Source organism: Monodelphis domestica, chromosome 5 (assembly GCF_027887165.1).
Source record: "Monodelphis domestica isolate mMonDom1 chromosome 5, mMonDom1.pri, whole genome shotgun sequence".
NCBI classification, from domain to species: Eukaryota; Metazoa; Chordata; class Mammalia; order Didelphimorphia; family Didelphidae; genus Monodelphis; species Monodelphis domestica.
This window is the reverse complement of record NC_077231.1, coordinates 213,332,473-213,358,737: the sequence shown is the minus strand read 5'-3', so window position 1 is coordinate 213,358,737 and position 26,265 is coordinate 213,332,473. Positions and strand designations below refer to the sequence as shown.

At 36.9% G+C, this 26,265-nt stretch overlaps 1 protein-coding gene across 2 annotated transcripts in view; it reads left to right on the top strand.

The window, feature by feature from the left end:
- Nucleotides 1-26,265, top strand: part of LOC100022977 (zinc finger CCCH-type antiviral protein 1) — a 105,205-nt gene that overhangs the window by 45,168 nt on the left and 33,772 nt on the right. For both annotated transcript variants that reach the window (XM_056799754.1, XM_056799755.1), the window contains exons 4-11: nt 4,357-5,400; nt 6,397-6,603; nt 7,421-7,522; nt 14,007-14,130; nt 14,801-14,960; nt 17,763-17,871; nt 19,860-19,962; nt 21,179-21,263. In XM_056799754.1, coding sequence (XP_056655732.1) covers nt 4,357-5,400; nt 6,397-6,603; nt 7,421-7,522; nt 14,007-14,130; nt 14,801-14,960; nt 17,763-17,871; nt 19,860-19,962; nt 21,179-21,263 — 1,934 coding nt within the window. The remainder of the gene's footprint in view (nt 1-4,356; nt 5,401-6,396; nt 6,604-7,420; nt 7,523-14,006; nt 14,131-14,800; nt 14,961-17,762; nt 17,872-19,859; nt 19,963-21,178; nt 21,264-26,265) is intronic.

Genomic DNA, 26,265 nt, shown 5'->3' with positions numbered 1-26,265 from the left:
AACTGTCTATACTTTTAGTTCTCATACTCTTTTAATTAGATTATATCTTTAGAGTTACTTAACACTTCTTTGTTAAGTTCACCTTTTGTTAGTTACTTGACCTTTTTGTGATTAATTTAACTTTTATAGTTACTTAACATCTTTTTGTATTAAGATCTTAAAATAGACTTAAAGTTCTAGCTTCACTATAAGGTAAGAGTTAAGTACCTTCATTGTTCAATCAGGAGATTACAACTTTATCTTCCCCTAAAGTAAGGTCTAAGTAGGGTGGAGTAATTTTAAAGTTCCCAAGACATTCCTGATTTTGTTAAACTAAGTGTCTTCATTGTTACAATCAGGAAATAGCTAAATCCAATCTTCACACTGTCCTCCACACAGATGCCAAGGAGAATTTCCTGAGGCAAAATTCTGCCCTTGTCACTCCCCCAAGGGACTCTTACAGCCTCAATTCCCCTATTTTGTTTTCTAAGCCCTTCTTCACTTGGCCTAGCCCATTTTCCCAGTCTCCTTTGATATCTTCCTTCCCTCTGCAGCCTTTGATCTAGCCAAACCTACCCTCTTTCTATTGCTCAGATGTCACACTCACACTCCCATCTCCTTTCTGTGTGCCTTTGCCTTTGCTGTCCTATGTGCCTGGAAGGTATCCCTCTTCATCCCTGGTGCACCATCTTTTGCACAAAACCTTTCCTGATCCACTGCTCCCCTCTCCTTTCTGAACTTTCTAGAGGCTGCTCTGTGGGGTTGGGGCTGGAGTCAGGAAGATTTGCTTTTCAAATCCAGCCTCAGATATTTTCTAGCTGTGTGACCCTGCCCAAACCACTTAAACACCTCCATTTCCTCAGCTGCAAAATGTGGATATAGTAAGTTGTTGTGAGGATTAAATAAGAAAATGCTTAACACAGTTGCTAGAATGTAGTAAATGCTTGTTTCATTCTCCTACCTTGGACTTATATTTATTTATATTTATTACCTCTTTTTATGTTTCTTTGTGTTTGTATGTAGATGTGTATCTATATGTATGTGTATATATGTAAAAATATGTATAACATTTTGTATATATGTATGAAATTTCTACAGACATACTCCCTCCCCACAGTGTTCCAAAAATCTTAGTGCTATTATTGTGTGTTTGTGTACATATATACATGTATAAACATGCATAGTTCTATTGTAACCTATTTTGACATCATCAATTTATTCCCATGTGCCTGATATATTAGGAAGCATCTTGAGCATAATAGAAATTTTGAGTTTGCTTTAGCATGGTTTTTTACCTTGAGAAATAGCTTGAATGCTGAAAGCTGTACCATTGCCCAATAATTCCCAAGCTGCAACCCTTCAGACCCCTATTTCCATAAGTAGACTTCAGGTTTGTAAAGGAAAAGTGCCCGTGTATGTCTTTGCCGTGCAGCATCCTGGAGCTGTGAGTGGAGAAGGGCTAATCTGAACCACCCCCGCCCCTTTGCCTCCTGGCCTCTCGAGTCCTGCCTGCCTGCCTGGACTTCATCCTTGTGGCCCTCTTAGGCCAAAGGATCAGCTTCCCAAGGCCAAAGACTCTCCCACACTTTCTTGTAGTATTTATGTATTTCTTAGATATTTAACACATATAAAATATACAGCCATTTTAATTAGGATGGTGTCTTTAAAAAAATTTTTTAATGTGTTAGCCATGTAGTTTTTGAGTATTCTTCCCTACCCCCAAAAGCCTTGTGATTTTTACTGCCTAGTTTTGCATAATACAAAATTTTTTTGGAACAAAATCATATATAATAGAATTCACTCTGTGTATGTGTTTGTATATATACAAACATATACATTGTCTTTACCTTTAAAATGTCATCTTGAGCATAGACTGTTTCATTCATTATATTAATACACCTACCCCATATTAGAAGTTTAAAAAAATATGCTTGTTGATCGATGGATTATTATCTTCTTTAACAGAGGAAAGAAATTCAGGGAGTTTAGTCTCTCTTTTGAGATTTGAAGCTGGTGATATTTGAGCAGTTACTCAAGCCCAGGTCTTCTTCAGCCAAGCCCAGTGCCCTTTCTTTTTGCCACATTACTTCTCATACTCTGCTGCTCCATCCATTTCTTTTTCTTTCATTCTTGCTCCCTCCCTGCTCAAGAATTGATTGGAGACCAGGACAAGGAGGAAGAAAGCCCATATATTCCTCCCTATAGCATCACCTTCTTCCCTTTCCTTACTGCACCCTCCTCCATGTTCTACCCTTTCTTTCAGCTCTAGTCATACACTACCTAGAAGAGGACAAGGAAGAGAAGAAAATTCCCACTCACTGTTTTTAACATTTAGTATTTCTATCAAGTTCCCGCCCCCAAACTTACAGCTGTAAGGTTCCTGTCTGTTCCTTTTCATCCCCCAAGTCCTCTTAAACATCCCTGAAATTAGCACTGTTCATTCCCTCTGCCTTCAATATGTAATATTTATTGGGAAGGAAATAGGATTGGAAAACAGGGGGATAAAGGGAGGTTTGTATGGGGTATGGAGGAGATTAGGGGAGAGAGGGTATATTGCTTGGAGAGGCAAAGGAGGGAGATGCCCCCTGCTGAGAGGAAACAGCAGGGGTCCTATAAGGTCTTTTATTGCCTTGATGACTGAACTGATTTTCAGCTCCCTCTATGACCAGAAAAGATCGTCCACTTATCTGACTGTGAATTAAAATAATATAAAGTTTAATAATCCAGTTGGAATTGGAGTTTTTCCTTAGCTTCAGAGTATAGGGCCAGGCCCTAGAGGCTGGCAGAGGGTTTGTCCCACTCCCGTCTACACTCATTCTAATTCAGAATCTTAGCAATAGACAGAAAGCAAACAAGAACAATTCTAACTTTCAGAAGCCTGTGTCTTCGGGCTGAACCAAGACAAGCATGCCACTCCAGACTGGGCTGAACAAATCTCTCCTCCAATACCCGGAAGCAAGTCCCCCACAGCAGGAAGCAAGTGCTAGTCACCCAACTGCCACTCCCAGTTGGCCCCTTCCCCCACAAACTGTCAGTCTTGTTTCCTTTCCACAAATGCCACCAGCCCCATGGTTTCCTACAAACTCCTTATTCTTCTTCCATCCTGGTTCCCTTCATCTCCCTGTTCCAGGGAGCCTTTGCCTAAAGCCTCCATTGGACTTTCTCAGTGTTGTACAGCAGAGGTGTCAAACTCAAGACCCACTGTGTGCTGAACAGGATTAAAGCATAACTGGGAAATATTTAATATAATAGATAGGATGTCACATAAGTAGTGTTAACTTGTGGCTTTCTGAGTCAGTATGCAACCTTTCTATTAGAGTTGGACACCACTGCTGTCCAGAAGTCTTTATTTTCTTCTTTCATTGACTCTTTATCCCATTCCCTACAGTAATGATTCTAAATCTCTTCAAGTCTCTAACCCAATAGCATTCTTACTCTATCGTAGATGGCTGTACTTCTTCCTCTTCTGAGAAGATTGGGACCATCTGATGTGAACTTCTTATCTCCTTTCTCACATTTTAGTTTTTTTCTGTGTTTTCTCTCATCTTTTCCTCTTATCTTAGATGGTCAAGTAGGTCATACTGAACTCCTTTAACTGTGTCTGATTCTATTCCCCCATGTGTATCCTTCAGGACTCTATACCCCACTAACCATCCTCTCTCTTTCTGCTTCTTCTTTCCTCCATTCTCATCCTTCCCTCCTCCTTTTGGATCTGATTTCTTTGATGTTGGTAACTTCCAATATGGAAATTCTCCCCAGGGATGCAAATCCACAACTTATTTATAACCTACAGTCTTAGAGAATCATTTGGGGCATTTTAAAAATAAGTGACTTTCCCTATAGTCACAGCTAGCATTTACTGAGAAGCAGGATGTGAATCCAAGTTTTTTGACTTCAAGGCCAACTCTTTGTCTCTTTTCATAGTGCTTTTCTCTCTTACTCTTTAATGGTTCCTTTCCTTCTGTCTAATCCACTTTGAGGATGGGAAGATGGGGATCCATTTCATCACTTGTAGTTTTTGTTTGTCAGATTGGTCCATGTGGTTTTGACATGATTTGAGTTATGTGACATCCTCAAGAAGAAAGATATAGGGTAAGAATTTGGGCAGTAATTTGATAAAAGTGGAAAGAGTTCTGACTTTGGATTCAGAGGACTTTGATTCATATCTTGGCTAGTTCAAAACTATGACCTTGGCCAGGGCACTTACTTGGGCCTCAGTTTCCTCATCTGTAAAATGAAGAGGTTGGACTAATTGATTTGTGAATTCTCTCATAGTTATAAATCTCAATCCTTTAAACTTATTTATTCTTGTTTTCTGTGTTTTGTCTTTAATTCTGCCCTTTCCATCTGCTTATCCCCTGATTCCTTTTTCCTCAGGCCAGTCAAACCAAAGAAAAAGAGAAAGTAGAAGCCAAAGTAGAAATCGATATTTTTTTGAGACGCAGGAATTGGCTCCATCACCTTCTGCCTTGGTCGGAACTTCGCACATACCAGGACCAGATAAAACAACCCCAGCACCATTGCCATCCTTTGAAGGCAAAGCGAAAGAGAGCAGAACCACTACTTTAAGTAAAGATTGTGCTCAGTCAGTATCAGTATCTCCTAAGACTTCCAAAACCCAAGAAGGTTGTCAAGCTGGCACAAATTCAAACGTTTCAGTGACTAGCCATCGAGAAAGCCGCTTTGGGAACCAAGATGGTACCCAGCTTGCTGCCTCCACCTCTCCACCATTTTCAACGGACAAAGGCTCCACCCCTGTAAGGAGTAGTAGAGTTGAGAGAAAAATAAATATGTTCTTTGGGAGTGAAGATGATTCCTTCTCTGGTCCAGATCTCATAACCACTAGCAAAAGTGGAGTAATGCCTTCCCACAACTGTGCAAATGCAGGAGATGACTTTGGAAATCAGAAAGCCTATTCTTCACCTGGTCTCCCCAAAACCGTTCATGTGCAGGGCAAAGGCAGCAATCCTGTAGTGTTTTCCAAATATAAACAAACAGCTAATGGAAAGAAAGAGGACTCCTCATGTAAGAGTAAGGACAATCAGTCCACGTTGGCGAATCCCCAAATGGCTAAGACAGCAACATCAATAGGGAAATTAGAAACTCCAATCCCAAATCACAGTGTTGCTAATGTCAGTTCTACTGTGAGATCAAGAACATTCTGGAATACACATGAGCAGCAACACAACCTGAACAAACTTGCTGATGAATCACTAGCCTGTCAAACTGATGCCCTGAATCTGAACTCTGCAATAATTGCTAAAAAGGACAGAAAAGATGCCTCTTGTGCGTCTCAGAATATCCAAGCCCTCCCCGTGTCTAACACAGCAACTGCTAGTGGACCACCAAAAACCTCATCTGCATCTCTCACCCAGAGTGGAATTCAAAAGTGCAATTTAGTCCAGCCTTCTATACCAAGAGGTAAGATGGGCCATCAGATCAATCTAACATGTGAAACACAAAAACCTACTATTTCTAGAATCAGAGATTATGGGGTGGTAGTGGTGGAGGGTCACTGGAGTTATCTGCATTCATGTCAGGGGAGTTGTGGGACTTAAGGTGAGTAGTAGGAATAATAAATTAGGGACCAGACTTGCAATTTCATTGGTGTAAGGAACTTTTTTTTTTTTAAACCCTTACCTTCCATCTTGGAGTCAATACTGTGTATTGGCTCCAAGGCAGAAGAGTGGTAAGGGCTAGGCAATGGGGGTCAAGTGACTTTCCCAGGGTCACACAGCTGGGAAGTGTCTGAGGCCAGATTTGAACCTAGGACTTCCAGTCTCTAGGCCTGGTTCTCAATCCACTGAGCTACCCAGCTGCCCCCAGTGTAAGGAACTTCTGATGAGGAACTGAGACCTAGGAAGATTCAATGCCTTGCTCTATACCACACATAGAGAACCATGATTTGAACCCCAAAGACAAAAGAGAGGGAGGTCCAATTACGAAAGCAGATAGAGCTACTCCCCAGAGTCTTTAGGAAATTTAAGAAAACAAGCTTTGAAATGGAAATATTAATAGGGTTGTAGTTGGCAAGTAAAATATGATGTAAAAGAGGAAGAAAGAAAAGGATTATGTCCCAATGTTGGGGGAAGAGAAATCATAAATCTAAGCAGCATGGCTCAGTAAAAAGATGTGGGATTGGTTCCCAATATCATCACTTATTAGTCATTTTGTCAGGTCAGTTTCCATAGCTATGAAATGAGGACAATTATATCTCCTATGCTTACCTGTCAGAGTTGTTGTGAAGATTAAAGGAAAAAAATATACATTGTTATGTGTTTGTGTCTGTATTTCAATCCTTTGAAAGTTGCAAAGTCCTAAATAAATGTAAGGTATTATTAGTGAATACTTGTGGTCATCTGAGATAAAAACAAAATAAAGCTTCTGATTAGAACTCAAAATTTCGTTTTCCCCTAGTGGTACAAGATCCCGTTGTCTCCAAACCAGCTTCAGTGTACAAGGCAGCCGCATCGCCCTTGAGCAACCAAACAGTGGTAAGAGAGAGGATGTTTTCTTTTGGCCAAGTTGGATCTGTTTCTTCCTCTGGTTCTTGTCAAACTTCTGACACCTTGACTGCAAGCAATAGTGGAGGAGCATCTCCTTCCAAAAGTACAAATGCAGAGGGTAAGTAGAGAAACCATTTCTTCACTGCTCTTAATAAGGGCATCTAAAAGATATACACAGTATCTTGCAAGCAGCATCTTTGTTTTTTATTATTGGTGTTGTTCCAGTCCTGTGATTTCATCTATGTAGGGAGTCTCTAGGGGCGGAAATATTCTCTTAGTACAGATCAGCATCTTGCTTTATAGGGCCAGAGCTAGACCGAGCCTTCCTATCTTGGTCAGACTGGTCATGCCATCCTCATTCTTGGCCCCAGTTCCACCGCTGCTCAGTCCACAAGCTAGGCTATGTTGCTGCTGACTGGGCTATTGCACCATTTGCTACTTAGGCAGCTTGGTAGCCCCTAACTCCCTGGGGCTTGCTGTATTGGTGCCAGACTGAGGCTTGATGGACACCTGAGCAGCTTGGCAGCTCAGAACTTCCATGCTCAAGTGATCCATCAGCCTTCCTGGTATCAGGGAATTATAGCCATGTGCCACAGCCTGGACTGGGGTTCTTTAAGTAGGGTCCAGGAATTTGCATTAAAATAATATGGTTCAAAGAGATTCAAAGAAACACAAAAGACAGACCCTGCCCTTGAAGGACTCACAGTCTAACCATGTAAACAACTATGTACTAACAAGATATATCCAGGATAAATACAAAGTCATCCAAAGAAGGAAGGGACTAGGATTAAGAGAGTTAGGGAAAGGCTTCCCTTATTCTTTAAATAAGAAAGTTAGATTCTCTTGATAATCAGTGACATACCCTCTTTGCCCCAAAAGTCATGAGTATTTTTCCCTTCAGGAAAGCAATTATTTTCATGTATTCTCTTCTTTAGATTGCAGAGCCAGGGTTTCTAACACAACACCTTCAGAAATGGAGAGTAATGACTCCACTGAGATTTGTCTTGACTTCCTTCATACAGATTGTAAACTGCAAGGTAAGTAGTGTTGAGAGATTTAACCTGGAAAATACAGAAGTTCTGGAATTTGACCTGGGAGAGCTTGGGTGGGGATGGAGGATGCATGTTGATAGAGCGATGAACTGCACTTGCAATGCCACTTATTTAGGGAACTCTCTGATGAATGGACACCCTTTACCTGGTATAGGTTGGCATCTTCTCTGCAATTTATACTCTTTAGAGGGCTGCAAAGACCACTGAGAGGTTAAGTGATTTGCCTAGGCTCATAGTCAGTGGGTATCTGATCTGACTGGTTCAACTCTCAATTTACCTTGTGTCCATTATCTTGAAAGGATTTCAGAATATTCTATGTCCTTGGTTTCAGAAAGATCTAGAAACCCAAGGCCATCCTGGGATTAAACATGGAATGTACAAGTTTCCTAACCTAGATTTGAGGCTATCTTGTGAAAGGGGACCCAGTCTAAACCCAACCAGTTGTAGTCGCTTTAGTTTATCCTGCTATCAACTCGTATCTGCAAAGCTCAGAAATTTGTAAGCTGGCATGTTTTGCCACTAGAAACTTTACCTGAAATTGCTGATTTAGTGCCTGGTAGAACTCTTTAACTTTTAGTTTCTTCCCATTTGGTGAAAATTTGAAACACCAAGAGAAACAAGGTCAAAATTAATTATAAACATCAATAAAAAGTCTCCAAGCTAATAATAAATAGGTTCATTGAGAGGTGGCCAGTCTCATAATAAACCTGGATTCTGGTCAAAATCAATACAGAGAAATCTGTGGCAAAATATAATCAAAATGAAAATAGAATAGATGGAAAATCTTTCACATGGGCAGCTCTTAATTAATGACGCAAGTGCTGATTAAACTGGAAATTACAAAAATAATCACTATGGGTGGTAACTTTATATTTTTGCCCTTTCCAAGGCCTCTGCAATTAGGGTCAAGGTCTAATTGTTTTCTTCTGACAATTATGATTTAATACTAGGAGTCAGCAGTAAGACGGTCATCCATTTGCACCCAAGAGTAGCCCTGACACTTCCCTTTGGCTAGCATTTGCACCCAAGAGCAGGGTGTGGTGGGTTTGGTAGAAATTCCTGGGTTATAGGCTTAAGGTCAAAATGCCTATAAACAAGATTTGATACCACCCTAAACTGTATTTTTCATTGCTAATGTTTACAATTCTTTTAAAGCAAACTAACCATTAAGGCTAATACTATTATAATCATAAAAAGGGGCAGGAGGTTTCACACTTACCCCTGCTAGTCCCTTTGAATTTCTCCTCTTTTTAGGCAAAACAGGCAAGACAAGGAGAAAACATTTGTGATTGAGTGTGGTCCAGCTCCTTGGAACTTTCCTCTCAATTAGCATGTGTTTGCCTCCATTTCTTTAGCAACAGTCATTCTCTAACCCCCTCCTCCCCTTTGCCTCCTCCTTTTTTCTATCAGGAATCTATATTTAATAACTCTTATCCTTGTCTCAGGGATGTCAATTCCTATATAATTTAAGGAGTAAGTTTGCTTTTCCAAAACATAATGGACCTCTGTGGTTAGAGCCAAGAGGTGGCAGACTAGAGGAAACAACCAAGCTCTCCCAACGCTCTCCTCTAAACAACTTTCAAGTAACACCTCAAATTGGATTCTAGAGGGGCAGAGCCGGCAAAAGATCAGAGTCAGAAATTTCTCCTACCCAAGACAACTTAGGAGGTTGTAAGGAGAGGTCTGTGACTCTAGGACGGGCATGGCCGTGAGGCCACATGGTGGCATCACCAGTGGTGGGTCTTGAAGATGGTCAGATAGCAGCAACAGCAATCGCTTCAGGATAAACCAGAGACAGTAAAAGGATCTGACAACTGGCCAGAAAGTGGCCACAGGGAATTCCTGTGGGTGCCAGTACTGGGTGTGGGGCAGGATGATGTTTGTCCGCTCCATTATCTATACCCATTTCCTTGATAGTTCAGGGTAGAGAGTGCTTGCTGTCCCAAGGGTCTGGGGCCTTGAGGAGCACTATCATGTGCTGTTGCAAAGGAAAAGTGAGAACAGTTTTCCCCACGTCACAGCATCTTAGAAGCACCCCAAACATCTAACCCTCCAGAACCAGCTCTGAAAATAACATGCAGGAAAATCTGAAGCTTTGGGCACTATCCCTCCAACCCCATCTGAGGAGTGGAGCCAAACTTTAAAATAAAACTCGAAATCAAGAAGTACACCCAGAAAATGATGAGCAAACAACAAAATTAGAATCTGACCGTAAAAAGCTACTTTGATGACAGTGAAGATTAAGAAACAAACTCTGAAGAAGATGAGGATGTCAAAACAATCACAACCTCAATGAGTAAAAAAATGTGAAATAGAAACAAACTGAACAAGAATTCCTAGATGAGCAAAATAATGGTTTTAAAAATCAAATGAATGGTAGAGGAAAATCTGGGACAAATGTGAGTGTGATGCAAGAAAATTATGAATAGGCAATTAATATCATAAAAAATGCACAAAAATAATTGAAAAACAATTTTAAAAAGCAGAATTGATCAAATGAAAAAATGGTTTTTAAATTAGAATTTAGTGAGTGGAAGCTGATGACTCCATGAGATATCAAGAAACAATAAAACAAAGTCAAAAGAATGAAAAATGGAAGAAAATGGGAAATGTCAGAAAAACAACAATCAGAAAATAGATCAAGGAGTGATACTTTATGAATTATTAGATTGCCTGAAAACCATGAGGAAAGAGGTTCCCAAATGAAAGCTCCCTGCAATCGTGTAGTCAAATTCCATACCTCCCAGGTCAAGGAGAAAATATTGTAAGCAGCCAGAAGGAAAACATTCAAATTTTATAGACACAGGAACACACAAGATTTGGAAGCTTCTACATTAGAGGAGCAGAGGTTTTGCAATATGATATTCTATAAAGCAAAAAAGCCTGGATTACAATCATGAATAACATATTCAACAAAACTGAGTATAATTCGGGCTGTTAGGTGGCTCCGTGGAGAGATCTAGGCTTAGAGATGGGAGGACCTGATTCCAAATATGACCTTAGACACTTCCTAGCTCTGTGATACCTGGGCCAGGTCTTAACCGAAATTGCCTAGTCCTTATCAATCTTCTGCCTTGGAACCAATACTTTGTACTGAATCTAAAACAGAAGGTAAGAGTTTTACATAAACACAACTGTGTATAATCCTTTGGAGGAGGGGGGAAATAGATATATGGACAACATTTTATTATTCTGATAAACAGAATGGTGATGAATAGAAAATCTTATTTTCAGATAGAAGACTAAAAGGATTAAAAGGTAATTTGAAAGGGAAATCACAAGGGACTCGATAATGTTAAATTATTTCATTCCTATATGGGAAGACAATACATGTAACTCCTCAGTACTTTATCATTTTTGAGGAGGGTAAAGAAAAAAAGAATAATGTAAAGATAAACAGAAGAAATTAGATGGAGGGAAATGCACAGATAGCAGTCATAACTATTAATGTGAATAGGATGAATTCACCTTTAAAAAAGAAATGGATAGCAGAACACAGAAGATGTGAGACACGAAGAGTTAAAAATAAGGATCTGGAGCAGAATTTATTATGCTTCATCTGAAGTACAAGAGGCAGGGATAACAATAATGATCTCAGACAAAACAAATGCAAAAATAAACCTAATTAAAAGGTATAATCAGAGAAATTAAATATTATTAATAGGCTCCACAGAGACAAAGAAGTTATATTGATATTAAATAGCTATGCATCTACATTCTTAATGGAAACACTAAGTGAGGTTATAAGAGGAAATAGTAAAACTATACTAGTGGATGACCTCAACTTTGCTCAGAGGTAGAAAATTATAAAATAAATAAGAAATTAAGGAGATAAATAGAATTTTAGTAAAGTTAGTTATGATAGACTTTTGGAGAAAATAAAATGTGAATAGAAAGGAATATACCTTTTTTTCCAGTGTTGATGCCACCTTAACAAAGATTTTAATCACATATTATAGTATAAAAACCCCAGAAACAGATACAGAAAAACAGAAATCTTAAATGCATACTTACTAGAACATACTTAAACAAATATGACATTCAATAAATTTGTGGAAGCATAGATTAAGAGTGATAGATCACCATAGTAGTCTAATATTTGATAAACTCAAGAGATCCAAGCTTTTGAGACATGAACTCTTTGGAGTGCAGTTCAAGAGGAATACGTATAGACCAACATGTCATAACATATACCTAGATATGGCCAAAATGGATAAGTGATTTAGACATAAAAGTGATGTCATAAGTAAATTAGGGTAGCATGGAAAATTTTATGTCTCATTTATGGAAAAGAAAATAATTTATGATCAAATAGAGGATAATGGAAAATAAAATGGATAATTTTATTTACTTCATATTAAAAAGCAAAAACCAATCAACCAAAATTTTAAGGAAAGGAGGAAACTGGGAAAAAAATTTTTTATAATTGGTTTCTCTGATGAAGTTCCCATTTCTTAGATATTTAGGAAACTGAGCCAAATTTGTAAAAATAAAACCCATTCCCCAGCTACTAAATGGTCAAAGGATATGAATGGGTAGTTTACAGAAGAAGAAATCAAATCTCTCAATAAACACATAAAAGTTTTCCCTGTATCACTTTTGAGTAAAGAAATGAAAATTAAAACATTTCTAATGTCTTATTATACCTATCAGATTGGCCAGCAAGATAGAAAAAGAAAATGATAAATGCTGGAGTGGATGTAGGAAAATAGGGGCACTAATGGCATTTTGATGGCATTGTGAAGTAAGGTAACCTTTCTGGAGCTCCCCAAAGTGCTAAACAAACTCTGTATATGTTTTGATCTAGCATTGCTATTATTAGATCTTTATCCTAAGGAGATTTTAAAAAAAGGACCTTTATGTATAAAAAAATAACTCTTTTTTTGTGGTAGTAAAGAATTGGAAATTGAAAGGATGCCCATTATTTGAGGGATGAATCTACAAGTTATAGTCAATGATTGTGATGGGATACCATTATTTTATAAGAAATGATGAAGAAACCTGGGAAGTTATATGAACTAATGCAAGTGAACAAAACCAGAATATTGAACACAGTAACAACAATGTTAGGTGATGATCAACTTTGAAAGGGATATTCTGATAGAGACAATGATTCAATATTATCCAAAGGACCAATAGTGAATGAAACTCGCTATTTATCTCTAGAGAGAGAACTAATCAACTTGAGTATAGATTAAAACATCATTCTTCATTTTTAATTTTTTTTTGCAAATGGTTGAATTGGAAATTATGTTTTACCTGACTTCATGTGTATAAATCATGTATAATTACTTGCTTTCTCAATAGGTTGGAGAGGGATGGGAGGGAAAGAGAATTCAGAATTCCAAATTTAAAAAACTTGATAAAAATAAATTTAAAAAAGGAAAGCATAGAGAGCTCCCATTGGGGAGGCTACTTCCATCAAGGCAGATTAACAGACTTTGACTTAATAATTAACTTTTCAAAAGTTGCCTGAAACATTTAAAGCTCAAGAGACATAAGCAGTGTCACTCAACTAATAAGAATGAAAGATTTGAACTCCCTTACATTGAGCCAGCTACTTGTTACTGCCTCTTGTTATGGTATCAATGAGTTCCTTTAAGTTTGCCACAAAATTATATTTTAAAACATAAGGCCATATGACTATAATTTTTATTTGAATCTTAATTTAATCCTTGATGTCATGAAGTTCCACTAAAACTTGTGGTTTGTTTTTTTTAAGAGAAAGGCATAGAAGATACTAAGAATCACACAGCTCTTATGTTGTTTATAAACATTAACTTAATTATATTTGTTGTAAATGTGAAGTGTTTGTCCCAATAACCAACTAATAGATGTACTCTTGGATGAATTGAACCAGATCATTATTGATATTTTTCCATAATTAAGCCAGAAAGAAGTTTTTCTCTTTTCTTAAAAATTATATTCTTCATTGTTAACTGAAAATTGTTGTGTATTCTTCAGTCTCAACTGTACTTTTTGCTGCTTACTACTTGTGTGACCTTGGGGAAAATCACATAACCTTTTATGGGCTCAGTCTCATCAATCAAATGATAAGGTTGAAATAGGTGAACTCTTAGCTTCCCTCCAATACCAAATTTATAATCCCATATGCTAATATATGAACATAGATGGAATCATTTTACTTTGCTAGTGTATGTAAGGTTTTTGGTGGTGAAATATGGTCATTGTAGTTTTATGCTTAACCAAATGGTCTGAAAACTCATTTTAAGAAATTCTTGTGCTTTTCAAGGCTGCATTTTTGTAGTGAAAAGTGGAGCATATCTGTAATGAAGATGGATTGGAGAGACATAGTATGTTGGAGAAACCTCAGAATTGTGAAAAGGAAAACAAAGACTTGGAGGATGGGTGTAAAGAGACTTTGATTCGAGGTGGTATTAATAGATTATTTTAAATAGAATGAAATAGATCTTGCTTTAGTCCTGTGAATTCTGTGCTTTCTTTCCAGAACGCTGCAAGAATATTCATTTTCATCTACCCTACCGATGGCAGCTGCGCATTGCCAATAATTGGAAAGACTTTAAGGACATGGAGGATATTGAGAAGGCTTATTGCGACCCAAATATCTCTCAGTAAGTTGTTGCCTATGAGGTCTGTAAAACATATTTCTATTTAACTTCATTCAAGCTTGAGACAGATAAAATAAACAGGTAAAATAGATTTTTTTTAAAAGTTCAGCTGATTGAGTCAAAAAGATGAAGATCCATCCTAGGTTTTGAGTTTGAAAAGAACACAGAGACCATCTAGTCCAACTCTCACCTTTTACAGATAAAGAAACTGAAGTCCAGGATGTAGAAGTGACATGTCTGAGGTTATATGGATTGTAATTATTAGAAGTAGGCCCTTAGACTCCAAATCTAGCATTCTCCCCATTCTTCTATGGCAGATAAAGGTACTCAGATCCCTAATTAAATGATTGTATATTTTCAGATCCTGGCAGATTTTTTATTCAGTTATTTAATGAAATTATTTCCAAAATTAATATTTGACAGTGTACTTTTTTTACTCTTAAGCATACGCATGGACACACACAAATATATATGCACACACTTATACAAACATTGATCTATTTATTGTGGCTACTCGCTGATCATGAATCTGTTAAAATTGGAACAGTGTAAACAATCCACTTTGTCATAATTATATTATTTAAGAGGGTACATCAAGAGAAGGGGGTAAGACTTAGGTGGAATAACATTTGATTTACTTTAACTTTTTTTCTTTATGAACATTTATTTTTAGAAGTCATAGCATCGACTTCCAAAAAATGACATTTGGTTATTTTTCTGTTCGACGTCTCTCTACTCCTTCAACTATCCAAAAACCTGATTATGCCCTGAGCACTGAGTGGCTCTGGTATTGGAAGGATGAATTGGACCAGTGGATTGAATATGGAAAAGAGGTGTGTGTTCATTTCCTTCCTGATAATACTGGAAAACCCAGAAGTTTAAAAAAAGACCCATTAAATATTTTTTAATTAAAAAAATATATATATATGTATATTTCTCAGTTATCAAAAATCTGCTTTTTTTCCCTCTCTTCTCCACCCAGCTTGATTGAGAATGTAATAAAAATAAAGCTCCTGTTAACAACAGGTATAGTTAAGCAAAATATGTTAGAAAAGAATATGTTTTATTCTTCACTTAACCCTTTTACCTTTCTGTTAGGAGGTAGGTAGCATGTTTAATTCCTTAGAAACAAGGTTGTTCATTACACTGATGAGGTCCTAATTCTTCCCAGTTTCTCTGGAACCATCCCTGTCATCATTTCTTGCATCATAATAGTATTTTGTCTTATTTTTGTACCATAACTCGTTCAGCCATTCCTCTATCAATGAGCACCCCTCAGATTCTTATTCTTTCCACTTCAAAAAGAGCATTACTTGGCCTGGGTTTAAATGTAACTTCAGATACTTACTAGCTGTGTGACCCTAGCCAATTCACTTAATTCTGTTTGTCTCTGTTTCCTCAAATCAAATATTATTTGTGAAGTGCTTAGCATGGCGTTTGGCATATACTAGTCATTGTATACAGCTTGTTTCCTTACTTTCACCTTCTCCTAAAAAGTTTTGTATATCCTTAGAATTTGTTTTATTTAGGGCTAATCTTTCCCTTTATTTAACACCTTCCTATTTCTCTCTGTTCCTTCCCATTTCTGTTGAATGAAATATATTTCTGCCCTTGATTTGTGTGTGTGTGTGTGTGTGTGTGTGTGTGTGTGTGTGTGTGTGTGTTTCTCCCTCCTTTAATCAGTTCATATGAGAGTGAAGCTCTAGCCTTAGCTATTCCCTCCCTCCTCTCCTTCTTGAGTTCTATTTGTTCAGGCCGATGGCTATTTCCCTCCCCTGCATTCTATAAGATCATGGCCTGGGTTTCTGCTCATCAACAGTAAACTCTGCTGATGGACTTATTTCCTTTTGGCCAGACAGAAACCTCTGTTTGTTCAGAGTGATAGGTCTGCAAGCTCCCTTTGTGTCTGGGATTTCTTTACTAGCTTTTGCACTGCCCCCAGACTACTCTCTTCCTCAGACCTCAGCGGCACTGCTGCTCCTTGCTTAAAAGCTGCTCATCTCTCTTGATATGTAACCTAGACAGCTGGGGAGGCAGATGGTGAGATGGTACATCAAGCAGGGCAAGCATATGGATGCTAGACCCATCCTAGGGCATCTGTAGACCCATACAGGACCCCACTGTAGGAAAAGGTGCCACTTGGCAGCCTGATCACCCATGACTAATTCTGGGTCACAGTCTAAGACAGGACAGCCCAGACAGATCTTCCCCTCCATCTTCCTGGATATGACTAAGACAGCTGCCTTAATGCAGGCTGACTACCTGGTTCCCATGAATCTCTACTCCTAGTTAAAGCCTGAAATTCACGAAGCATGAAATTCATAATGTAACTGATCACAAAATGCAATGAGAAACTATAAGGATTCACTGTAGAATGGCACAGAAAGTCAGTCAGAAGCCCATGGGTGAAGGAAAGGGGGTTGATGGCAAAACCAGGGCCAACTACCAAGCTGTTTAAATGAGCCCCAGCTATTGCTATCATTCACTAAGTGGCTCTCCTGCCTAGTCACTTTCCTGGTCCTGTTTGATGGAAGGATAGGAAACTGGGAGTCAAATTCTTTCTTTCTTCGTTTGTTTTTATTTGCTTTTTATGTTTTTTATTTTTAAATGTACTTCCACGGTTACATGATTCATTTTCTCTCCCTCCCCTTTTTCTTCCCCCCCTCCCAGAGCTGACAAGCAATTGCACTGGGTTATATATATAATCACTCAAACTCTTTTCTATATTACTAATTTTTGAAAAAAGAATAATCCTCCAAAACCAAAACCCCAAATCACATATCCGTATAGTAGTAGTCTCTCGGTGACCGAGAATGATATAAACAAATAATAAATCACATGTTTTCTTCTGGATTTCTACTCCCACAGTTCTTTCTCTACATGTGGAGAGCACTTTTTCTCATAAGTCCCACAGAATTGTTCTGGATCATTGCATTGCTATTAGTAGCAAAGTCTATTACATTTGATCATCCCACAATTTTACAGTCTCTGTATAATGTTCTCCTGGTTCTGCAATCAGTTCATGGAGGTCTTTTGAATTTGGCTTTTCTTGACTCCAAATTCAACATACACTCCACTGTGCCCTCTGTCTATATAACAAATTTATCCATGGGATTTCCCAGTCTAAGGCACCTAGCATGTTCTTATTGTCTCCATTTTACAGATTAGGAAACTGAGGCTGATGGAGATTTAAGGACTTGCCCAGGGTCACACTGCTAGTAAATGTTTCTTGAGGCAGAATTTGAACTTGGGTCTTCCTGAATCCAAGTCATCTTCCCTAACCATTTTGTGAGCTAAGTTGTCTGCTCTGGTCCTGTCTGTCAGTGTGAATCCATTACAAACTTCTTCAGCATCCAGACTCATATTTCTTCATGTTGAGAGTTGAATCATGATGACTTTTGTTTTGTGCTTCGACTGCTTGGTCTGACCTCGACAGCTGCAACAACCACTCTTTTTGCTGGAAGTACTCATTTTTAATGAGTATTCTTAGAGAAAAACTCAAGTCTTATGTGTAATCTTCAAGGAAGTCATAGACATGCTTTTTAAAAAAATCAAATGACATCCATTTATTATTATGATAGTTTCTTTGAAAGTCCAACTCATTACACTTTTTTTGTGTGTGTGATATCAAACAGGAGTCTTTCGAAAACAATTCCAGAGACCTGGAAGTCTTCTCTCAGATCTATCCAATGGGGACTATGGAATTTAAGGCGGGCCATCATTCCTATCTCCTGAACTTTAAAGGTATGCCTTCTTTTGGGGGATCTTTTCACGTTCGTGGCATCGGTGCACATAATGCTCTCTTGGTTCTGTTGACTACATTGTGTGTGAGTGCATACAAAACTTCCTAGGGTTTTTTGAATTACTTTCTCCCTGTGGTATATAAATGCAATGAAATATTATTGGGTAATAAGTGACAAAAATGAGTGATGCCAGTGAACATGAGAAAACTCATGAATGAGTCTTTGAAATCTTTCTCAGGTTCCTCTCAACATGAATCAACAGTATCATTAATTAAAATATGAAAAAGAAACACATGAGTTTTTAGTTTTTTATAACAGACGCCTCCTTACCATATATGACCGAAAGAAAAAATATAAGATCATGTTGTGTTTATTTTTTTGTTGATCATAAAAAAAAAACTTTGATTTGTTTGAGGGAAATGCACTGTTAAAGGCTTTAACAGGAAAACTTGAATAAGTCGGTAAGATCTGAGTTCAAGTCCTACCTCAGGCTATGTGATCCTAGGAAAGTCAATTAACCTCTCTTTCTCAGTTTTTTCAAATGTTCAGTGAGGATAATAATAACATCTCCCTTACTGGGCTGTTGTGAAGATCAAATGAGATAATATTTGTAAAGTGTTTCACTTAGAACCTTTGGTAGGTGCTTAATAAATGTTTATTTACCCCATCCATGTTAAAATAATACATAATTTGTGAATAATACAACCAGAAGTATCGTTCATTAATCCTCAGGCTTCCTTTCAACTAAAAATGAAAAAGGATGATTTAGATAATGTTACCTTTTGTTGTGGAGAATATCTTTTAGAGTTTCAAAGGAAGAGATTTTTCCTGTACTTGGGTAGATCTTCCCAATTGTATCTTTCTGAGTATATCTTGTCCCAAAGCCTTACAGGAAATCCATAATGATATCTAAGATCCCCAAAGACAAATTAGCCTGGGAGAAATTCAATTAATAGAGAAAGTCTATTATTGCCTACACTGCCATGTATGTAACTAGATGAGTAGTTTGTTGAATTAGTCCATCAGTTTATTTGTTATGTTTGTCTCTTTGTGCACCTGACTCTAGACCAGAGTTTCTTAACCTGGTGTCCTTGAACTTCTTATTAAAAATATTTTGGCATCTTTATTTCAGCATAATTAGATTAACCAATTAATTTGTTTTATGCATTTAAAAGCATTACTTTGTAGAAGGGTCCATAGGCTTTACCAGATTGCCAAAGGCTTCCATCCACAAAAATAGTTAAGAACTCCTATTCTAGATCAAAAGTTAAACTGATTCTTTACTGGTTTCCGAAAAGGACAGAGACTTAGGGGACACAAGTTTTCAATTATGACAATTACCTATCCAAAGAAGATTTCTCCCTTTGTGTCTTTTCACCCTAGATTATTGTCACATTAATATCTGTTTAAATATATTTAAAGGTCACACATTAATATTTACTTTTGGGGATTTATGCTGTCATCCAGTCTTCTAGATTTATTTATTTGGACAGCATATATATATATATATATATATATATATATATTTTTTTTTTTTTAAGGAAACTACTTAGGGCAGACAAGGGGAAAGATAGGCTTGGGTTTACCAGTTAGTGCCTGTTTAGTTAAGGATTAATCCAAAAGCCAGGTAAGTTATGAGTCAGCAGAAGCCATGATATTGAGAAGGCCCAATGGAGGCTTAGGTCAGAGCATCATCTGTGGTCCTGTTCTAGTGGGTAAACTCAGACAAGCCAGATTTGTCAAAAGATCGAAGACTCAAAGGAGAGATCAGAGAAGTAGTGAGAAAAAAGTCACAAGAAAAGAATTAGTTCCCAGATGAATACAGGCTTTGGTTGATTTCTCATTTGACAGGAGAATTGCATTTTTGTGCCAAGGGAAAAGTGGCAGCTCCATCCTTCCCTCTTTGGAGCAATGGACATGGTGGCTACTCTCTATAACTAATTGTAATGAGCATTTTAACTTTATTCTGACTTTTTTTTCTGTCTAAAGAAATGATCCAGACAAACATATTATATCACACTAAACGGGAAGTACGAAGGCGGCCTAAATTTGTGTCCTCTGTGACGGTGTACTGGACTAAAAAACAAGGAAAGTAAGTATTCTGATCAAATACTCTTGTAGGTAACGGGGACCTAAATCATTTATCTCATAAGATATGCAATAAAAACTCGGTCAGATGTGTGATAACTCTTAAGCAAAATGGAAATTTATTGTAATTTTTTCTTCACATGTTTATTCTATTTGCCTATGTCATGACACTATTCAAGGCTTTGGGGATACTGAGAAAAAAAAGAAGTTATTTCCTGCCTTTTAAGGAATTTACACTCTTTTGGGGGAAACAGTCTGTGTATAGAAAGTTCAGTTTAAAATATCTTCAAAACAAAATGTGATTTCTAGGGTTAGGGCACTAGCAATTGAAAAAATTAGGTGGGATTTCCAGAGCTCTGAAGGAATTTAGGGATTGTATGAAGTATCGGTAAAAAGGAGAGTGCATTTGAGGTAGAGGGGATAGTCGACACAAAGATGAGAATTGGAGTGTCCTAGAGGAGGAACTATAAATACTTGCATTGAATTTGAATTATGATCCTGGAGATATTTTTTTTTAATTTTGTTTTTATTGTCTTACAAAGCACACTTCCATATTGGTCATTGTTGTAAGGGAAAACTCATACATAACAAAACTCTAAAATAAAATCATAAATACACCGTGGAGACAAATTATAAAGGGCTTTATGTTTTACCCTCAATGTGTGAAGGAACCACTGGAGTGTCTTGAAAAGTAGAATGATGTGGTCAGATCCTTGCTTTCAGAATGTTAATATTCCTAATGTAGTTGTGTGCACAATAGATTGGAGAGAGACTATAAACAAGGAAACCAGTTGAAGAGAACACTGCAGTTGTCTTGGTGAAAAATATTGAAAGCCAAAACTCCTGGGAGTTGATGATACTCTGTGTATGTGTGTGTGTGTGTGTGTGTGTGTGTGTGTGTGTGTGTGTGTGTGTGTGTGTGTGTGTATGTCATGAAATGAGGTACTGGTTGTGTGCATGTTATGTGCTTGTTATGAAATGATGTGTTACATATGGTACCTCAGTTCATAATACAAATATTATATCTATGCAAATACACCATACATACTTATGTGGTATCCCATTTCATAACTTACATGCATAAATGTTGGACGAGTCCACTAAAAAAAGAATAGGAAGTCAATATCCTTTTCTTGGTAAACCCCAAAAGAGGTAAAATTTCAAGGATTAAGGTAAATATGACATGGACTAATTGAGTCTTACATTTTTTTTATGTTCAGCCCTCAATCAGATCAGAGCAAGGCAATTTCCATAGATTTTCCTTCATACTGGGACCACATGGCTCTGCCACAAGTAGGATATAAGGTATGATTTTTTGTTATTGCTTTTGTGCATGAATCGCTGAGGACTGTTTGGAACTATGAAATATGTCTGGTTTATCTGCTTTTTCCTAGTGTTAGAGAAAGAGAAAAATCAGAAAGTTATGGACAAGAAGCTTTTCTCTTAGTTTTGTAATATATATTTTTATATATATCCCCATATATATTGTTATATATATCGCCATCAGGAATTTCTGAAAAAATTTACTATCATTTAAATGATGCTTCTGCACATCTCATGGTTACAGGAAGATGACGTAGTAAGAAGTACTTGTAAAAGTACTAGTACTTAGAAATACTTTGTTTTCCTGTTTGTTTTTAATTCATTATTTATTCTTTTTTTAATATTCTTTTAATATTTTTAGTTCCAAGTTCTCTCTCCTTCCCACCCATCCCCATAGGAAGGCAAATAATATAATATCAATTATACATGTGAAATCATGCAAAACATTTATATATTAACCATATTTCCTTAAAAAGCAAAAAAAAAAATCAAAGCAAGAAAATTATACTTCAGTTTGCACTTAAGAGTTCATTGGTTCTCTTTCTGGAGGTAGACAGTCCTTTGGAATTGTCTTAAATCATTGTATTAATTAGAGTGTTTTACAGTTGATCATTATTATAACATTGGTATTACTTTGCATAATTATCTCCTGGTGTTTCTCACTTCACTTTACTTCATTTTATCAAAGTTTTGTCATTTTTTTTCTAGATCCACTTCCTTCGTCATTTCTTGTAACACAGTAGTAGTCCATCACAACTATATGCCACAACTTGTTCAGCCATTTCCCAACTAAGTAACATCCTCTCAATTTCCAATTCTTTGCTGCCACAAAAAAAACTGCTATGGATATTTTTGTACATATGGGTCGTTTTCCTTTTTCTTAGAACTTTTTGGGGGTATAGACCTAGTAGTTATATTACTGGATCAAAGAGTATACACATTTCTTTAGGCATAGTTCTGGGTTGTTCTCCAGAATGGTTGAACCAATTCACTATTCCGCCAGCAATTCATTAATGTACCTATTTTCCCTCATCTTCTCAAGCATTTGTCATTTCTGATAAATGTGAGTTGATACCTCAGTTTTTAAAATTTGCCTTTTGCTAGTCAATAGTGATTTAGAGCATTTTTTCATATAACTATAGAGAACTTTGATTTCCCCTGAAAAATTCTTGTTCATATCCTTTTACCATTATCAATTGCAGGATGGCTTTTGATTTTATAATTTATAAATTTGACTCTTTCCTATATATTGTGAAATGACTATCATAGAAACTTGCTGTAAACATTTTGGGTATTTCTTGATTGTCTATGGAACTTTTTAGAAAAATGTAATTTCCCTAATTATCTCTTATCTTTTATCAGGTCTATTTTTGTTTTTTTGAGACAATGTTTGATACTTCTGTGTTTTTAAATTTAGCTGGAGCATAAAACAATTCTATTCTAGCATGTATATGTCTTTCTTTTTCAAGTGTACCTCTTATACACAGTTTATTGTTCAATGCTTTTTTAAATTTATTCAGTTATTTTATTCTTTTTATAGGTTAACTTATCCCATTCCCCTTTACAGTTATGATTACTGTCTTTTTTTCTTCTGTTTATCCTTCTATCTTTCTTCTTTTCTCTCTTCAAACATTTATTATGCTTCTGACCCCTGCCTCCCTTAATCCACTCTTCCTTTTGTCATGTCCTATCTCCTCCCTATATTTCTTATTTTCTTCCCCTCTTATTTTTCTGTCGGTAAGATAGATTTCTGTATCCATCATAGTATATATATATATATATTCTACCCTCTTTGAACCAATTCTGTTGAGAGTGGTTCAAGTATTAGCCACCATCTTCCTCTCCCCTCTTACTTCTACACCTCTTTTATGTGAGAAAATTTCATCTATTCTACCTATCCCTTCTCTATTCTCCCAGTGAATCTCTTTCTCACCCCTTCCTGTTTTTTTTCAAGATCATCCCACAATAATCAACTCACACTTGTGTCCTCTGTCAATGTAGACTCCTCCTAACTGACCTAGTAATGATATAGTTTTTAGGAGCTACCTATATCATCTTCCCATATAAGGATGTAAACATTTTATCTTTATTGAGTTCTTTTGATTACTCTTTCATGTTTACTCTTTTTGAGCTTCTTTTGAGTCTCCTTTTTGAATGTCACATTTTCTATTCAACTTTGGTCTTTTCATCTGGAATGATTCAAACTCTTCCTTTATTTCATTAAATATCCATTTTTTCCTTTGATGGATTATACTCAGTTTTTCTGGGAAGGTTATTCTTGGTTGTAATCCCAGCTTCTTTGTTTTCTGGATTATTATCTTCCAAGTCTTTCATTTTAATGTGGAAGCTGCTGAATCTTGTATTATTCTTTTTTTAATATTTTATTTGATCATTTCCAAGCATTATTCATTAAAGACATAGATCATTTTCTTTTCCTCCCCCCCCACCCCCCATAGCCGAGGCGTAAATCCACTAGGCATTACATGTTTTCTTGATTTGAACCCATTGCTATGTTGATAATATTTGCATTAGAGTGTTCATTTAGAGTCTCTCCTCTGTCATGTCCCCTCAACCGCTTTATTCAGGCAGTTGCTTTTCCTCGGTGTTTCTTGAATCTTGTATTATTCTGACTGGAGTTCCATGATATTTGAATTGTTTCTTTCTGGATGCTTGCAGTATTTTCTCCTTGACCTGGGAGAGCTGGAATTTGGCTAGAATATTCTTTGGAATTTTCATTGAGTATCTCTTTCAGGTGATCATTGGTGGATTGTTTTAATTTTTATTTTACTTTCTGGATCTAAGATGTCAGAAAAATTTTCTTTTGATACTTCTTAAAATAGTTCAAGGCTCTTTTTGATCATGACTTTCAGGTAGTCCAATAATTCTTCAGTAATCTCTCAATCTATTTCCCAGGTCAATTTTCTAATTTTTAAGGAATTTATTTTCTTCATTGAACTTTGTACCTCTTTTTACATTCCAGTTCTGTTTTTTAAATTCTTAAGTGAATTTTTATTATTCTCTTCATAATTTCTTGTATCATTCTCATTTCTTTTCCCAATTTCTCCTCTCCCCACTATTATCTCTTTCTTTGATTTCTTCATGAATTAGCACCTTTCTTTGATGCTTTGCTTTTTAGCTATTTTCTCTTTATTTTCCATTTCTAAGTTAATATGTCTTGGTCTCCCCTACACCTTAGTAGTTTTTTATGGTCAAATTCTTTTTTTGTTATTTACTTATTTTTCCAGCCTATTTCTTAACTTTGAACTCCATGCTTAAGTTGTACTGTGGTTCCCTGGTGCTGGAGAGGTAGCATGCCAAATTTTTGTCTTTTGGTAGGTTGCTGTTTCCAGAACTAGAGGTTTGTAGGTTTTTGGTGCTTGCGAGGTATTATGTTCTTGGAAGATATATGGTCTCTGTTCTCCTAGTCTATACTCTGGTCTTTACCTAGGAAGGCCCTCTTCCCTCCCTTAGATGCAATCATTAGTGTTCCTCTCTGTCCTACATTTGACCCAGAATTGTTTATGGGCAATACTCTCACCATCTCAGTACTGAAAGCTCCCAAAGCTGCTTCTGCAGCTGTTGTTGTGGCTACGTCCAGCATCTACCATTAGTGTTCATGACTTCTTGTGGGCCTGCCCCAAACATCATATTTACAGACCTCTTCTACATTCCTCCTAAGTTGTCTTAGGCAGGAAAAGTGTCTCCCTCTGATATTTTGTTGGCAATCTTTTAACCTATATTTTAGAGTTGTTTGGAGGGGAATGTTGGGAGAGTTTAGTTTAGTCCTGGCCTGTATTCTGCCATCTTGGCTCCTCTTCCCTTGGGAGTAATTGTACTTATTTCCCCTATTCATTCTTGGGCCCCTCAAGTTCAAGGCATTCTGCATATTTATATCTGTTCTAAATAGAATTAAGTGTCTTCCCTCCATTCCCCTCATAAGAGAACATTTATTCAGAGGCACATTTAACCAAACACATTTCAAGGATTGTGCTAGGCATTATCCTCTCTGACCAGCTTAATTTCGTAATCCCAGGTCCTATTTCCTAGGTTGTTGTGATCAGAAAGCCTCTCCTTGATAAGGGCAGGCTGACATAGTCACATACCATAATCAGGGATGCTGAATACAGACAGGAAAAGTATTCTATGTGAAGTCTTCTTTTAAATATTTAAAAAACAAAACCCCAACTACAATAGCAGATTGGACAATGAGGATAACATTTACCATAATTCCTGCATGCTTTTGATTTCTTCTATCAAATCTCTATTTTATTATTCTATTTATCATAATCATAAAATATGTTATACATTTATAAATATTTTAACAAAATCTATTTTTATAGCTAAGTCCCAGGATATTGTCCCAGACAGTTTGGTTGCAAAATAACTTGGGGCAAAGCAAAAATTAAATGGAAGAAAGTATGATCTTTTCCCTCTGACTTTCTGGCCCATTTTCCTATCTTCATCATGTCTATCTTAAAATGGCAAAAAAGAAGCAAACAAGCTCTTGACTTTGGGCCTACATTTTGGTCAACAGAAAATCCTCACTTTCTCCTTAAATATTTTCTAAGAAAGAAATATTTGCGGTTTGTACAAATTACATGATGGACCATAGAATTGAATATGGTCAACATATATTATAAAAAACAATAAGCTGACATGTAGTGAGTCATCCCAAGTCCACTTGCATGCAGATACCTAATATAAGTCTTCCAGATGAGAATTAGATGCATCTGATATTGTCACTGTGCAAACCTTATACATAGCACATAATCACTGGACTGTATGACTGTGTCAGAATAAAGATGTGTTACTCATTGAATACACGCCTCACTTGTGAAAGGACATGCAATAATCAAATACATATTCATGTGTACAAACATACCATATCCTCACGCGCATGCCTGATACTACATTGGGGCAGGCAGGTGGTATAGTGGATAGAAGACCCGTCTTCCTGAGTTGAACTGACCTCAGTCACTTGCTC